Genomic DNA, 15,881 nt, shown 5'->3' with positions numbered 1-15,881 from the left:
CACTCATTTCACACGAGTTGTTATTCCCGAAATGTATGAGCAGTAGCGGTTTTAGGCACGGGCGAACCGGGCAATCGCCGGGCGGAATTCTTTCATGTCACATGGGGGGCGGCACCAGCACGAGCAGTAAAAGAAAACTCTTTTGAACAAAAGAGCGTTTTGAACAAGCGTTAAGCGCGAGTGATTTACATGTTAAGTCAATGCAAAGACGCGATGACCTACTTGCGGTGCGATTCGCGCGAATGAGGTGAATTGAGCGTTTGTGTTTCTGCGCGAGTTGAAAAATCAGAACATTTGCTAATCAGGAGCTTTCTCTAGTAGTGCCGTGATTATTTACATTTACATTTAGTCATTTAGCAGACGCTTTTATCCAAAGCGACTTACAAAGAGTTCGGGGAGCAATAAGCGATAGCCTATGTCATACAAAGAGCATATACAAAGTTACTAGTTTCAACAAAAGCTAGACCACTACCTGTTGAGAGAACATTTTTTTATTTTTATTTGTCTGTCAGGTATTCGCCGAAGATGTGCGTTATTTGGAAGAAACTATTATGATTTAGCGAGCGGCAGAAGCCCCTCCCATGACGCGAATTAAATTAGTGGGCTAAAATCATGACTGCAGTCACACACCACCTCGACTTTCTTCCAAATATCGCACATTTTATCCATAATGCAATGAATACAGGCCTATAGTTCCTGCACATTTTTGTTTTTCTGAATTGTGTGAAATGGCTAATAAAAAATAAGTATTACAAAACGATTATGGCCGTGACTCGTTTCCTGAGTGACAGTGTTGGGGGGCGGGGGGGGAATCTGTTGATTGTCGAGTGGCAAATAAACAGAGATGGACAGGAAAAGGTCAAAGTAGCTGCAAAAAAAAAACTGATTTGTGCAATTGAGAAATATAATTTTCTCTTTCACCTATGTTGTTATAAAAAATATGACGGTTTGTCTTGATTTTGTGTGTGTGTTCTATTTTTATTTATCAAATTTTCGGGGTGGGGGGGGGGGGGATAGGTGTTTAAAGGTGTTCTCGCCCGGGGTGCAATTCAATGTAGAACCTCCATTGTGTATGAGAAATGTAATGCAGACGTTGAATGCGAACTTAAGCAGGTAAACATGCCAATACCACAGATATGTGGTCCAGCAGAACGATGGAACGTATATGAGCTTAACGGTGCATTATATTAATGACAACTTTGAAATGGAAAGTCGATGCTTGCAAACAGCATTCTTTCCAGAAGATCACACTTTTGTGACAAGTTTATTTTAGGAATTTATGTAAGTTAACCAGAATTTATTTTATGTTGTCTGTTTTAAAGACATTTATTTAAAGTTTTATTACTGTTAATACTATGTTATTCCACTTTGGAATGTTTTGTTATGCACTTCTGGTACATTTAGAATGTTACATGCTTGAAAAAGTAAAACAATTACCAAAATCGTAAATAAAATCGCAATTGCAATATTACTTATAAAAATCGCAATGTGATTATTTTTTCCATATTGCACAGCCCTACAGTGATGTTGGTCCTTCTGTAAATTTCTCCCATCTCCATATTTGACCAACATCAACAGGCAAAACTAAAGCTTCTGAGCAAAATTTTAAGTGTGCCAGAAAATGGTATAAATACTTTTGCAATGTGCTTATTTCTGTTTTCAATTTTTAATAAATTTGTAAAACTGTCCGTTGGAGTGTAGATTAATGTAAAAAAAAGTTAAGTAGTTTAAGATAAGGCAAAAAATGCTAATAAAATGAAGGGGGTGAATACTTTTGCAATGTACTGTACATAGTCACATTTAAGATCATAAATCATTTTAATCACTCCAGGTTGGTTGTCCAAACCATTGCAATCTATCTATGTTGATGTCGCTGTGATTCGCTGTCATACGGACAATGTCTCAAAAGTAAGCGGGTGCGAGATAGCAAATGGCGTAAAGTAGATTCATTCATATAAAATCACCAACAAGCTTCCGTATATCTTAGCTCGTGCAAAGAAAATAACAGAGTCGGTGGTGTATTTTATTTGTAAGGATTTGCGACAGTGTGGTTGGAAACCCCGGCTTCGGGCATATGGTGAACACTAGCTGTGTTATGTGATTCCGATTCGCAGGCACATAACGGACGTAGAAGTACCCGGGATTTACGAAGAGGTAAAAAAATCCCTTAGCTCGGTAGAGCGAGTGACCCTGACTTGCAATGCATCGTATGTTAGGATTGCATCACAACCACAGACACGCGCAATGCATGAGACGAGCCATACTGGCATAAACATTGCGGAGTTACTGAAAACTGCACTGGTGGAGTGGGATATAAAAGAGAGTCATACTGACAATTTCAGTTTTATGAATAGATTTTAATGTACTTTGTTTTTTATTAACAACATACTGAAAAAAATAAGTTTTTTGTGGCATTTGCACTTAAAAGTTTAATGACTAAATATGCACTTTAAACATTATATGTTCGCTGTTCAGTAACACTGTGTAAGCAAGATGACAAATACCTCTTATAAATGGCTTTCTTAATAAAATTGAATGGAATCTTTTGTGTGTGCAGAGTTATCACTATAATGTGATGAGCATACCAGAATACCATAGATTGTACACACCAACATGTATTTTTAGCTCACTCTTAATTTGTATTTATTTAAAACAAATTATTGCAATATATCGAACGTTTGTATCGTATCGAATGTATTGTGATATTTTGTACCGGGACCCATATATCGTAATATGTATCGTATTGTGAGGCCCTTGCCAATACACAGCCCTATTACAAAATCATACCAATAAATAGGTATGCAATCTCCCTTTCTAGAGTGCTGCAAACAGTTTTGCAAAAAAATTGTTTATCTACTTCATCACAAAACAATATTATATATGGCCTAATTCCACCTTGATTAAGCAAGAAATTAATATGTTCTTGTCCATGACATTTGGGTTATAATGTTAAACTTAGTCCACAAAACCGCAGAGACAATTCTCAAAATACTTGTCTTGAGTTCCACAGAACAATCATAAACAGGTTTTAAAAGGAGAATGTTTATTTTTGGATGAACTATCCCTTAAAGGTACAGTTAATATAAATAAACATGTGCAGAAAGGACACAACTCATCAATCATGCCTGTGTCATGCTTCTTAAAGACTACTTTTAAAAGAAGCTCAATAATCTTTTCACCTTCAGCCAACGTTATCAGATCCTGTCTAGGAGCTCTTCCCATAAACCAGCATGGATTGGCAGGACAATTGCTGAACAAAAGAGCCTCACCCTTAAACAAACCATTAGGCCTGAGGGTCACAAAGCATGAGGTGTCAGGCTGCAGACATGAAGGAAATGTGGTCAGCGTAAGCAACAGAGATAGCAGGAGACATGGTTACTTACTTGAAAATCGTCATCCAGTGGCTCGTCTATCTGAAGGTCTAGCACTTCATCTTGATATCCCTCATAATTCTGCTCTCCTGAGTATTCCAGACCTCCATCCTCTCCTTGGTACTGTTCTTCCTCATACGCTCCATGCTGAAAGAAACCCTCTCCTGTCTCACCGTAGGCATTTTCTGTATATCCGCCTCCTTCAGGGTCTTCAACATTGAGGTGTCCTGAGGTTCCCAGATCTTGTGTGGCATTTAAACTCAATGAATCAACCTGCCCACTGGATCACAGAAAAAAAAAAAATACATGAACAGACAAATATTTGCAAAAACTCAGGAACATAGAGCGAATTTTTATCTTGATGGTTAATCGATAGGTGTGCATTCAATGATGTTATGCTACTGATGTAAGAAAAGTTTGCTGTAACCAGCAGCGCCTATGAGCACTTTTCCACAACCACGCTAAACCGTTCTAAGCACGGTCTGAAACGGTTTCAATTATGTTTCCAAGTGAGCCTGGTTCGACACGACACTGTTACAAACGGTTCTCGGCTCGGTTCAGTTCTGTTGCTGAATCATGCTAATGAATGCACGCAGAGGCATTATAGCCCAGTCTCTTATGTTATCAAGGCAGCGCGTGACGCGTCTGTGTTTACATTCTAAAAATTAACATTATCAGCCCTGCGGTGGAAAATTCAACCATTTACGTACCGGCTTGGATCGGCATGGAGTGGAACGATTAAGCTACGAGAACGATTTGGCGAAAAAGCGCTCTATAATTCTGTGTTAGAAACTGCTTCTATTTCTTTGAAGTCACGGCTGACTGCTCCACTCAAACAGAAATCTTATTTAATGGAAGTCCTGCACATTATGAATATTAATCATCAAACATGGATGAGGCAACACTGATTATAAAGGAAATGACATACAAAATTCCCATAAGGAGCTTTCGGCATCATGATAATAGACCGGATGGATATCTATGCAAACAGGCTTCTATTGGTCAGACAAACAGAACTAATGAAACCCATCTTATTGGGCCAAAGATTGAGTAAACATACTGTGCCTAGTTGTTTGGAATGTTCTAACAAGCAAAGTCATGTTGATAAAACACAGAGGGAATTTGTTTAAATTTTTTTACTAAATCAATCTACAAATGTTGTGTATGCAGGTATGTTACTGACATACTTTTCTGCTACCGCAATACCCTGCTGGCATAAATTCTAATTTATCCGATACAGAAGAATGGATGTGTTAAAAAGTCTCAAGTAGCCGTGATTTGCAGCTACAAGTGTGTGTGGGCCCTCAGCTCCTCGAGTTTTTGTAAGAGCCTGAATTAAAAAACAATCAACTGTGAAAAGTGCCCAAAATCACACACATTTTTCCATTGTCCAATCAAATAAATAGCGGGCCTTCCATTGTGGAGGCGAAGCTTGGGGTTGCTATGACTTCCCTCGAGCAAGGTCAGAGCAAGCGCCCCCTGCTTGCAAATAATTTTTTTAGTTTTCTGCTAATATGACAGTTTACAGCAAACCAAAGACGTTACAGCTTTCGCGCTATAATAAACAGCCAATTCGGTGGGTGCATAGAACATTGGAACACTTTCTGAAATAAAAAAAAAGGTCAACCTGTGCGGCGCACCTCGCATTTTTAAACCCAGAAAACATGTTCTGTCTGATCGGGGAATAATGTCGCCAAATACAAGCTGTAAGAAAAAAATTATGTGGATGTTCAAGTTCTTAATTAAGTTATTTATTAAGGTCTTGCAATAACAAAGCCCATGATGCACTTTGGTTTCGGCTGTGTCAGAGTGAACCCGAAACAGCAAAAATAGTGATGCTTTATAAATCCTTTCCCGTTTTTCTCATGAGTGAATGTAGCCTTACAAAGACAAATACTTTCAAGCATCTAGCAGAGATCTGCGCATAGGTGTCAAAGTTAGTTCAATGTCATATCTAATTATGTTATGGATGAGCTGCTCTATTGATTTTGTTAGAGTACTGCTGCTTTGCATAAATGACGGGGTGCAGGCGATTGACCGCACAATATGAAAAGACATGAAATATTTCAGCATACTTGGTAAAAAGCATTCAAATTTAGTAAGGCTTTATAACTTCCAATATGTACAAAAACCATAATGCCACTAAACAATGTTTTTTGGATATACATTAGTTGTCACAAAAATCTACTAACTAATGCAATGTCAAGTAAATTAACCATATTGCTCTACAAAACAGTATTGATGCTAAGTGTTTTTTTTTCATCTCATTAAAAACAAGAAGAACACTTAGAATATTCCTATGGATGTTTTTTGTACATGGTTAGAGTACCTTGCATTTTGGTCCTCTTCATCACTTTGCAGGAGGTCATCATTTAGTTCTTCATCAGACAACTCTGATGGGTTCTGAGGTTGAGGGAAAAATAATTAAGAATTCTCTATTGAACTATTTTCACTTTAATTTTTAGGGTTCCATATTAAATAATTCTAATAAGGAAATAAAAGTCTACATTTACACATCTACAAAGAAATGTTGCTACCACAAAACAACAAGGTACAAAGGAACCCAAATGAAAAGGTTTTAAAGTGATAGTTCCCCCAAAAATAATAATTCTGTCAACATTTACTCACACATGTTATTTCATACCTTTTTGACTTTCTTCCTTCCACAGAACACAAAAGAAGATATTTTGAAAAATGTTGTTAAACTGGCACCCATTCACTTGCATTGGTTTTGTGTCCATACAAAAGAAGTGAATGCCAGTACTGTTCAGTTACAACCTTTCTTCAAAATATCTTCATTTGTGTTCTGCGGTAGAAAGAAAGCCATTCAGGTTTGAAATGATGAGAGGCTAAGTATGACTGATGACAGAACTTAAATTTTTGGGTTAACTACTACTTTAATTAGATAAAGATCCTGGAAAAGACAGAAACCGTGTTACCTTTTTTGACGATAGCCAATCTTCTTCAAGCAAGTCTCCCTCCAAATCACTGTAAATTGGAATTCTAGAATTATTATATATACTTTTACCACACTTGGTTCTAAATCTCTTTCCAATGCATGACAGCACTGCAGCAAACAGTGAAAACGAAGAACACCACTGCCACCGGAATCCGTGTCTATTCACTTCAAATCATAGGCATGACAGCTGTATGCTTAAATGCTATAAGGTATTCTGGTAAAGGTCTTCTTTATTCTGCTTCACAGTGACATGAAATAAGCAATTCAACCTGAGCCAGGAGTGGGACTGTAATAACAACATACCTGTCCAAGTCGTCATCATCTTCTCCTCTTCGTCGTCTTGACCTTTCAGCACCAGGCTTATCATATTCATCAAAATCATCATCTACATAGAGACAAGAAACATACCACCACAAATCTTATTTCGGTACAGTTATAAGGATGTCTACCCTACAGAAATAGAATACTAATAAATTAATTAAACAGTAATATTAATGAATAATAATAATACATGCTCACACCAAACATGAAATACCCCAGGGTCTTTCACACACCCCTCAAGTACACCCATATTTTCTGACCTTGGATCAGCTGCTTCTGCTGTCTAAAAGCTGTCTGCAAGTCTATTTTAAAGTGACACAATCTTTCTTTAGAAGATGTAACACGACTCTACATTAGTAATACTGCTTGCATATCATTTAGATTGAACTTGAATTATATATAACGGCATTCAGGTTCCATCTGTGGAGCTGACAACAATAATGATGATTCATATGTTGAATATATCAAAATGTCTACCGTCAAGAATCTCTAGTACTATAATACTGTAGTCCACAGCTAATGTACAATCGTAAAACAATCCAACCATATTAGAATAAAAGACGACCTTATCAAAAACACATATTTTGCACCCATGGCATGGTTAAAAACAAACGTACTTCCTATTCGTATTGCCTATGCGATGAAGCTTATATAATACATAAAGACCCACTTTAGTTTACAATACACGCCATTTTTAATTTAACGTTCGCATAAAATCAAAACTAATGCGGATGTATGCATCATAATAATAATGCAATAGCAACAGTTAAGCGCATTCATTGCAAAACTCCGCTAATCTCCTGCTAACTACTTAGCAGCCGCAAACGAGTATAAATACCTAAACGCTCGTTTGCTCGTAACTACACCGAATGTCCCAACATGCCGACAGTTGCATAAAACAGCCTAACAGTTAGACATTGCACAAAGCTATGCTGCTAAATTTGTCTCTCAACTGAATTTAAGAAACCCCGTAAACAAGGGAACAAAAGCAGCTAAGTTAGCTCGCTAGTACTAGCAGGGAGTTAAACTGGATGTAAATGAATATTGCATATATCATACCCCCGGCATTGGTCGCCATAACCCAAGAATGTATATTTTCTTGGAGACTCTGGTGTATCTATAACGTCGTTGAGTGCATTGAAACTGGTTTAAGTGCAGCGCTTCGTTCCCTTAGCTTAGCGTGATATCTCTCCAGTCTGTGTTCTGAAAACATCTGCAGAAGAATCATGGCGGACGAGCTGTGCCGCGTTGCATCATGGGACTGAAACTGCGATGAGGGATGTGCTTGCATACGGGATGCTGTTGGTTTCAGGGTAGATCAGTGTAGTTTGTGTATTGCAGTTGAAGGTTAGCCAGACTCTATTCGGACGCGACGAAATCTTGCTATAATCGTATGCTTGTGTTTAATTTTTTCATTACAATTCAATTGACATCTAACCAAACAAAAGCTTTTTTTGTATACAGCCCACATGTTTTCAACCGCCTTCTCGATTTCCACCTTTCAAAAACGAACATGTATATTGAAGTAGGAAGAAATGTATGTTTGAAATGAAATACGCTGAAGTAGCCTATTGTTTTACAACACGCGCAAGAGCTATCAAAAGCTTGCTCAAAGCGACATCGTGAAGCGGAAAACCCATTCCAATTAATAGTTTTGTTTATTTTCTTATACAACTTAAATGTATTATTCGTGTCAAAATGTACCTGCATGCTAAACCAGATTAATAACCACCATGCCCCCACCTCCATTCACATTTATTTGAAAGCGTTGCCTAAAGATTATTTTCTATCCGCATCCGGGGAGTCATTCAGGGGTTATCAGTATTTGCCTGCTGTTATTGGATATCATGTTCCAATTCGGGACGCCATTGGTCTGGTGCTTGTCAGTCTGCGGTGCGCCGACGCTCGTGAACGCGCCGCGCAGACAGCGCAAGACACGCAGTGGCCAGAGAGTGTCTGGAGTCTGTCTGAAACTGATAAAAATGGTGATGGAGTTTTACAAGAGTCTCGCTCCTATTTGTAAGAAAGCTAAAGGGAGACGGAGCGGAATATTACATTAATCCAACCCTAGTCATTTCGTATCTTGAAAAACTAGATTATATCGTAGAGCGTTTCAAAGTTTATTCCATGTTTTCACCAGACAGTTCATTTATCCACAGGTAAGACGATGACGGCGCGCACGTCTCTTTGTCTATTGTAGTTTGTTGTATTGTGTTGTTCATTATATACATAACTGTTTGAAAACCACGCTACGCTGCTTAATTATAGCAAACAAGAGCGCGAATGTAAAGGGCTTGCAGGGTGGTCATTTTAATGTGATTACATATTACCGCATGTCGTTCAGCCAGATAAAGAAGAGTTTGCAAGCGTCGCGATCGTCTCTTCGGTCAGATGACGCACCTGCGCTCACGTGAGCACATGCTCTCATTAACCCCATGAACTCGCGGTGCCAAAACAAACCGCGGTGTGAAATCATTGTGTCTGGGGCGTATACAGCACAGTAAATATATGCAGTCTGGCGCGTTGCCAAGCGCAAAGTCATTTGCTTTATTTGTGCAATTTTAAGCCCGTCTTTTACTGAGGTATCGGTCTTCGGCGGATGGCCGCATTGTAATTCATCATGTTTGGATTTTGGCCCATTTGTTGTTTACAGGTAAAGTACACAAATGTACAATTTGAAAGCAAGGGCTAGTCTAGGCATAGTTCTTAACATATTAATAGCATTTAGAAACGGACAATAATAAAAAAATGGCGCATTAGGTGTCTGTGTGAAGTGTTTCTGCGCCTGTAATCATACGGTGGCGCCAACATGTTTCGGTTACGCTAAACCTCGTCGCAGTTCGCAACTAACACTAAGTGTTTTTGTTTTGCTATGCGTTTGTCCTCAAGAGCTTAAAATATCCCCCTCAAAATGTTATACTGGGTTTACAATACTACTGTGATAAATTGTGCAAAAATATTTAGCTCCTGAAATTAAAGCGTTTTTGCGTAGGCCTATTTGTATATCGTGGTAAAGCTATATTTTCTAAATAGTTAGATATATTTATATAGATAGTTATCCTTTGCCTTTTACCCATCATTTTTGTGTCAGATTTATAACTATTTAAAATGCACTCTGTCAGAATTTATTTTTAACTAAAAATGTCCAGTTTTAGGTAAATCCGTCTGTTGTCTTTTAGTTTTTTGTTGCTGAGGAATATAAATCTGTGGTTCTCTACTTGTTTGGCTTTGTCTCCCAGATTTTACATTGAACATCAAGTGGTGGCCCAATACATTACAGAACAGTTTATTGTATAGAATAATCCAAGTTGGTTGTATTTTTACCTATCCCTAGTTGTTTGTGGTGTTCTAGAATTAGAAAATGTTGGACAACCTGCCCACGTTGACATCTAATTTTGTTGATTTGATGAGGTGCGGAATGAATGTGGTGAAATAACATATTGCAGTTTTTTTGTCATTAACAAAAGTCGGACGGTTTTACTTTTGCCATCATAACTATGCATGATTATATGGTTTATACTTAGCATTGTTTTATTTTTTGGAACCCTTTTCTGTTGTGGCCCACTAATGAAAACCACAAACTGAAATAGGTTTTTATTCGAACCTTTCCAAACGTCTCCCCAACCCAGCCTCTGCTTCTGTCTCTTATCATACATATTGTATTCCCTTATTGCTCCAGGATTGAGAATGAATATGTTCCATGTGTGTTAGCCCTGACAGCTCATACATTCATAATTATACAGCAGACATCATATTTTGAACTCGTATGACTCAGCTTTTCAGCCATATGTAAAACAAGATGGCTGCCTCGTGGGAAACATTAAAAACCAGAAGTTTTCTCCTTTATACTGTGTGTTCAGTCAGCTTAAGGTGATCTTTGTAAAGGAGATTAGTACACTGCACTCACAGGGTGCTGTCCTGCCCTGACCCAGAGGGGTTGTCCAACATGTATACAAAATCTAAAAATATATAATGATGACAATTTACAGTAATTACACACACTTACAGGTATCAAAAAACGTGACAATTTTAATATGATGTTGATATCTATAAACGTCACACAAGGTTGTTCTGCGAATTGGTAAACCACACACTGGTTGAAGCTTGTGCCTGAGTTTGAAAACTTTTGTTTTTGTCTTAGTGACAAAAACATTATATAAGACAATATGAGCTTAAAATATAAAAAAAAAATCTGCCTTTGATGTGTAATTAATTGTAACAGTATTTATGCACATGGTCAAATTTGCCACCGGTTTGCAATGATTAACATTTTAGGGCTTTCTGTTAGGTGAATGTAGTCAATTTCAAGAGATAATCTGTCAATTTTTGAAAGTGTATATTTCTGTGAGAGCCTCCTAAAAACCTTCATTCTGTTGTTTTGGACATAATTTTACAGTGTAAACTATTGGGTAGATTTTTTTGGCCAGTTTAGGACACTGTGGGAATTTAGAAGTTTTCCTTGCACGAGGCGTTTTTCATTACTATATATGATATCATATAATTTCACCTTCAGGCCTATTAGTCTTCAACCTCAGTACTTTGTCGTGTTTTGACTGTCAAGCTCTCTTTATATAAAAATGTGCATGTCTATTCAGAACACGGGTCTGCAAAACATTCTGTAATATTGTTCGGTATTTGAAAATGAAAACATGCTGCATATGTAACAAAGGGTTGGTCCTCGTTTTAAGTTTTTGAAATAAGATACATTTTCTTTTTTTGTTGTTGTTTATTTTTTCTAGTATTTAATAATGTGGCCTTCTATAAAATGTCTGGTTAAACAGTATGTATTTGGCAAACACAGCAGCAATTAAAAAAAAATTAACGAAGCTTATTTCTCTTTGAATTAATTATTTCTATTTGGGCTTCCTTTATAGGCGGGAGGAACAACATTCTGACGGCCTCTTGGTACCATCACAGATTCCGATCCACTGATATATGATGCCTGTGATTTGGAGTTCTGCTTTTCGCGGACGGTAGGTTTAAACAGGCATTTCCCCCCCATACTCTGTGAAGCGCTTTTGGGCAAGTCATGGAGAGGGAGGTGGAACAGCGGGAATGTAGAGAGGTGTGTAAAGGTGTGATTATAAAAGCCTGTAGGCTGATAAGTGTGCATCAGAGGCTTATGCTAAATTAAACAAGTCTCTGTTTTCTTTTGTCATACTTTCTTTTGTTTGAAATGTTGCTGAACAATCGCTGTTTTAGCAGGGCATGCAATTATTTCTACTGCTCACTTCTGATGAAAAGTTCTAACTGATTTCTTAATTGAACCCCATAATAACATTGGTAGATTAGCTGACATTACTAAAATAATAATAAAATAAATAAATATTGTACATAGTGGCATGGAAATAAAATGTCCTTATGTTCTAATGTAAAGATTACGAAATAAACTCAAAACATATGGCGGCCATGTTTGTTGTAATTTTGGTAGAGAAAAAGACACTATCCCAACCATGTCTCTCTCTGTAACGCTGGCTGACTAAGCTTATGGAGTTTCTGTGTGAAAGAACAAGGTTCACACTCTCGTGCATTGCTTGCATTTATTCTATATCAAAGCCACAATGGCATTTTAAAGACATCATTGGCAGGCAGCCAAAACATAAAGCCTCTCTCTTTCTAACCTTCCGCCTCCTTTTGGTGGCTGTCCTGGCTTAGTCGCTCTGTTCTTTTTACTCATGTCCTCATGCTGATGGCAGCGTAACGTCTGACTCTTCTCAAAGCCTAACCCGAGTGCTGGAGCCAAGCATTGGATGTGTTAGGACAGCTGCCTCCATTTTAGGGAGGAGTTTTGCGGAGGAAGATGGAGACCTTTCCACCGTACCAGAATATGTAGCGTGATTCAATTCGGATATGAGGCATCGTTTGCAATCTTTTCTCCGTTTTTGTCATTCAATATTTATTTGCAAATAAAATGTGATGGGTTTTGTAGAAATGTGATTAAATCACTCTCGTGGTTTTGAATAAGATGAATCGTGGTTTGGGTTCATTGCTTACCAGTCTCAGATTGTAGAAATTTTGTATTTTTTACGATTTGTTTTCTACTTAATGCATAGCTGAACGTATGACATTCATAATGATCTTGTTTTGTTTCATCACATGGTGACAGATTCGTATCGCCTTTTAAAGCTTTTCTGGTAGGGAAATTGTTAGTGAGGTTAAAAAAAACAAAAACACTGTAATTTCTTAAATAAAAAAGTGCCCCTAGGCCCACAGGATTTGACTGGTAAACGGTTATGTTTTCTAATCCTCTGTGAAATTTTATTTGTCCGATTTGTATTGTTTATTATCACACAGTTAGCTGTTATATTAAGATTTTTAACCACATTTGGCAGATAGTGTTCACCTGAAATATTTAAACTTGCACATTCCCTTTAGCTGGGATGTTGGAACAAAAACATCCCTTTTTATATTTGTGTTTCACAATTGATAATTTGTGCATGTTGAAGAGTTAATGATGTTTACGTTTATTTTAAGATGAATCCCCGTTCATAGGATTTGTATCGTCTGTCTTCTGTTTAATAATCTTCTCTATATATAATTTTGAACATGATCGTTTCATTAGATTACATGATTTGGTAAGTAAATGGCATGTTTAAAATTCACTTTTAGTGTTAATATTCACAAAAATTAAAGACAAAAAAAAACATGCTTGGAAATAATATTTTGAGAACTTCAAAACTCTGTTTTTTATTTAAAATCTCTGTAGTTACATAACTGAAACATAGCTTTGTTTCATTGGTTGGTGTAAATACAATTTTCATTATTGCTGGTGTTATTGTTATGTTTCTTATTGTATTAATCATGTAATTTCTATTAGAATTGCTAAACTATTTAGGGATTGTCAATCAAATTATTTGTTAAAGTAGATCATATATTTTTTGGCGCAATAACAAAAATGATTAATTGCTGTGATAACGATGCTTGTTTTTATTTAGTTCAATTGATCAATGCCCACTGAAAGTTGAAATTGTGCTTGATGTGAGCGAGACTGGTTTGGTGTGTAGATGGTGTATAAGCTGCTAAAGCCACTAAGGTGCAATTGACTATGTGTGTGCATGTGTGTATTGGAGGGTGGATTTGTGGCTTCGTATCTGGGGCCTTGTGCTTCAGTTTCTGAGGTACACAATGTTCTGGAAGATTCAACCTACTGAGACCCACTCGCCCTGAAATCTCATAACTCTAACTGGAAAGTGGAAAAAATTGGGGTGTGACACTTATAACGGGTGGTTTCTTATTTAATGATAAAAAACTATGATCAAAAGAAACAAATTTTTTAATGGGTAGGATTATTTGTTTAATTTTAAGTTTCAATAATGACCTTTTATGAAACGAGTTACTATAGAAACAAATTATTCTTGTATTATATTACTGCAATATTTGCTGATATTGTACAATGATAATATACAATGAAAGTTTAAAATACAATGAAACCTGTGCTGTACACATTTTGAAACATTGTATGGCCAAGGCTTTCAGTACAAGAAGATAAATAAAAAATGACTACTGTTGTAGAGATTCTAACAGTGATATGGTGGAGGTTTAAAACAGTAGTGTTGTGGTACAAACATTCAGGATTTGGCTAAAAACTTTAGGGCTTATGGCTTGCTATTTCAGTGGCATTGGCACTTGTCATTTTAACGGTTATGTTTGTACTTCTCACTCTCTATGTTTTTTTTCTGAGAGGTTTCTTTTGTAAATCGGCAGCATCTCTCCACTCCTGAAGCATTAGCACAATGTACCGTTTGTTACATTTTCAGTTTTCCTACAGTATGTATGATATTAGTACAGCAATTGTTATTTGTTTTTTTTTTGCTTACGGAACTCTTTATTTAGCCTATAAAATGTAGCACACTAAAACCGGGCTGTTACCTAGAAATTTAGGGTCTGACAAAATTTAGGGTCTGTTATAATTTGTGGCAGAAAATCTTTACAATCTTTTTAATACAGTTTAAACTGTATTTGACAAGAGAAAACCACACTTTCAAAAAATTTATGAAAGGTTTTATATCTTGAACACAGATTTTTTTGTAAATTTAGAAAGAATATTCTAACAAAGAATATTTTGTCGACCTTATACTGTACTTAAATACCAATGTATCTGTCCGATATTCTCTCATCTTTCTGAATCCTGATCTGATCATTGAAAGTATTTCAATGTTTTATTGGTTTGCAAGCATGCACAGCATGAAAACATATGTTGTAATGTGTTGTAATGTATTTGCATTTCTTTTTATGTTGTCATCACTGTTAAATTGCATGTCCTGTGTTTCAGTTTGTCTTTTATTTCAAAATGTTTGTGGATTGTCATTGTGATTGATGTGTTTATGTGAATCTTCTTTGTACTTTTGAGGCAAAAATAACAACATCTATTTTTCAGAGATAAAGAATTCCAAGCTTTTATCATGTCATATTCATATCATAAGTAAAGATATAGTAATAACAGATTATAGTTTCTTGAATATGCCAAATATTTAAATAGTCTAAGCTAATCAGACTCATCAGTTAGACAGACTCCAGTTAGAATGCTTGAATTTTTTTGCCTTATTTCTGTATGTTGAGGGTTATTTTATCTAACAGCGTTAAGACCAAATATCACTTTGGTCAGTCATCGGCGTGGGTGGACGGAGAAGTTCATTTAGTTGAGTTCATGAACTCTTGCATATTACCGTAAGTGATTTTGTTATATTTTACTGTCCCAAATAACGTTATTGAAAATATATCATGCCAATACACACAGCTAATTGTTTTGTTAATGCTTTAATTGCTGCGAACATGCTGTCATAGGTTTTTATAGGTTTTTGCAAAAGCATTAAATTATTAATTGTTCAAGCATAGTTCATTTTGAAAGGCTTTCTTGGATATTTTGACCAGTCTAGGACTGAAAATAGTTCAATTTAAAAAAAGTATTGAGGGTTTTTATTTTAAAATATTCAGGTAGGGTTTTCCTTAGTTTATTGCAAACAGTTTCCAAGTTATGCGTGATATTTCACTTTATTTATTTATTTTTAGTTATAAGCATGTTTCCTATGCCGTTTGAATGTTTTATAAGTTTTGAGGGGAGGGAGAAAGAAGATTTGTTTATTCCATCATCCCTAAAGGCATAGCATTTTAATGAAATCTCAGCTCTTACTCTCTCTGTCACTCTCTCTCTCGCTCTCTCTCTGTCACTTGTCTTTTTTCAGGTCTGTTTTTCATTGCTGCTGATCACTTAATGACTTTTTAAATAATTA

At 36.5% G+C, this 15,881-nt stretch overlaps 1 protein-coding gene and 1 long non-coding RNA gene across 4 annotated transcripts in view; one reads left to right on the top strand and one right to left on the bottom strand.

Annotated features, from left to right (window-relative positions):
* rbm33a (RNA binding motif protein 33a) overlaps nucleotides 1-7,879 on the bottom strand; it is a 31,391-nt gene extending 23,512 nt beyond the window's left edge. For 2 of the 3 annotated variants that reach the window (XM_079468591.1, XM_079468590.1), the window contains exons 1-5: nucleotides 7,711-7,877; nucleotides 6,634-6,715; nucleotides 6,311-6,359; nucleotides 5,701-5,774; nucleotides 3,384-3,651 (exon numbers count right to left, since the gene is read on the bottom strand). In XM_079468591.1, the coding sequence (XP_079324717.1) occupies nucleotides 3,384-3,651; nucleotides 5,701-5,774; nucleotides 6,311-6,359; nucleotides 6,634-6,715; nucleotides 7,711-7,729 (492 nt within the window). In that variant the 5' untranslated portion in view covers nucleotides 7,730-7,877. Of the gene's footprint in view, nucleotides 1-3,383; nucleotides 3,652-5,700; nucleotides 5,775-6,310; nucleotides 6,360-6,633; nucleotides 6,716-7,710 lie in introns of all 3 variants that reach the window. The other variant, XM_079468589.1, reaches the window with a different exon arrangement.
* Nucleotides 7,880-8,546: 667 nt separating this feature from the next.
* Nucleotides 8,547-15,476, top strand: LOC306901078. Its single transcript, XR_013787358.1, has 3 exons — nucleotides 8,547-8,810; nucleotides 11,526-11,624; nucleotides 12,348-15,476. It is a non-coding gene; the product is annotated as an uncharacterized lncRNA (long non-coding RNA).
* Nucleotides 15,477-15,881: the final 405 nt, after the last annotated feature.

This window comes from Barbatula barbatula (assembly GCF_947034865.1).
Source record: "Barbatula barbatula genome assembly, chromosome: 1".
NCBI classification, from domain to species: domain Eukaryota; kingdom Metazoa; phylum Chordata; class Actinopteri; order Cypriniformes; family Nemacheilidae; genus Barbatula; species Barbatula barbatula.
This window is presented reverse-complemented; position numbering and strand designations above follow the sequence as displayed.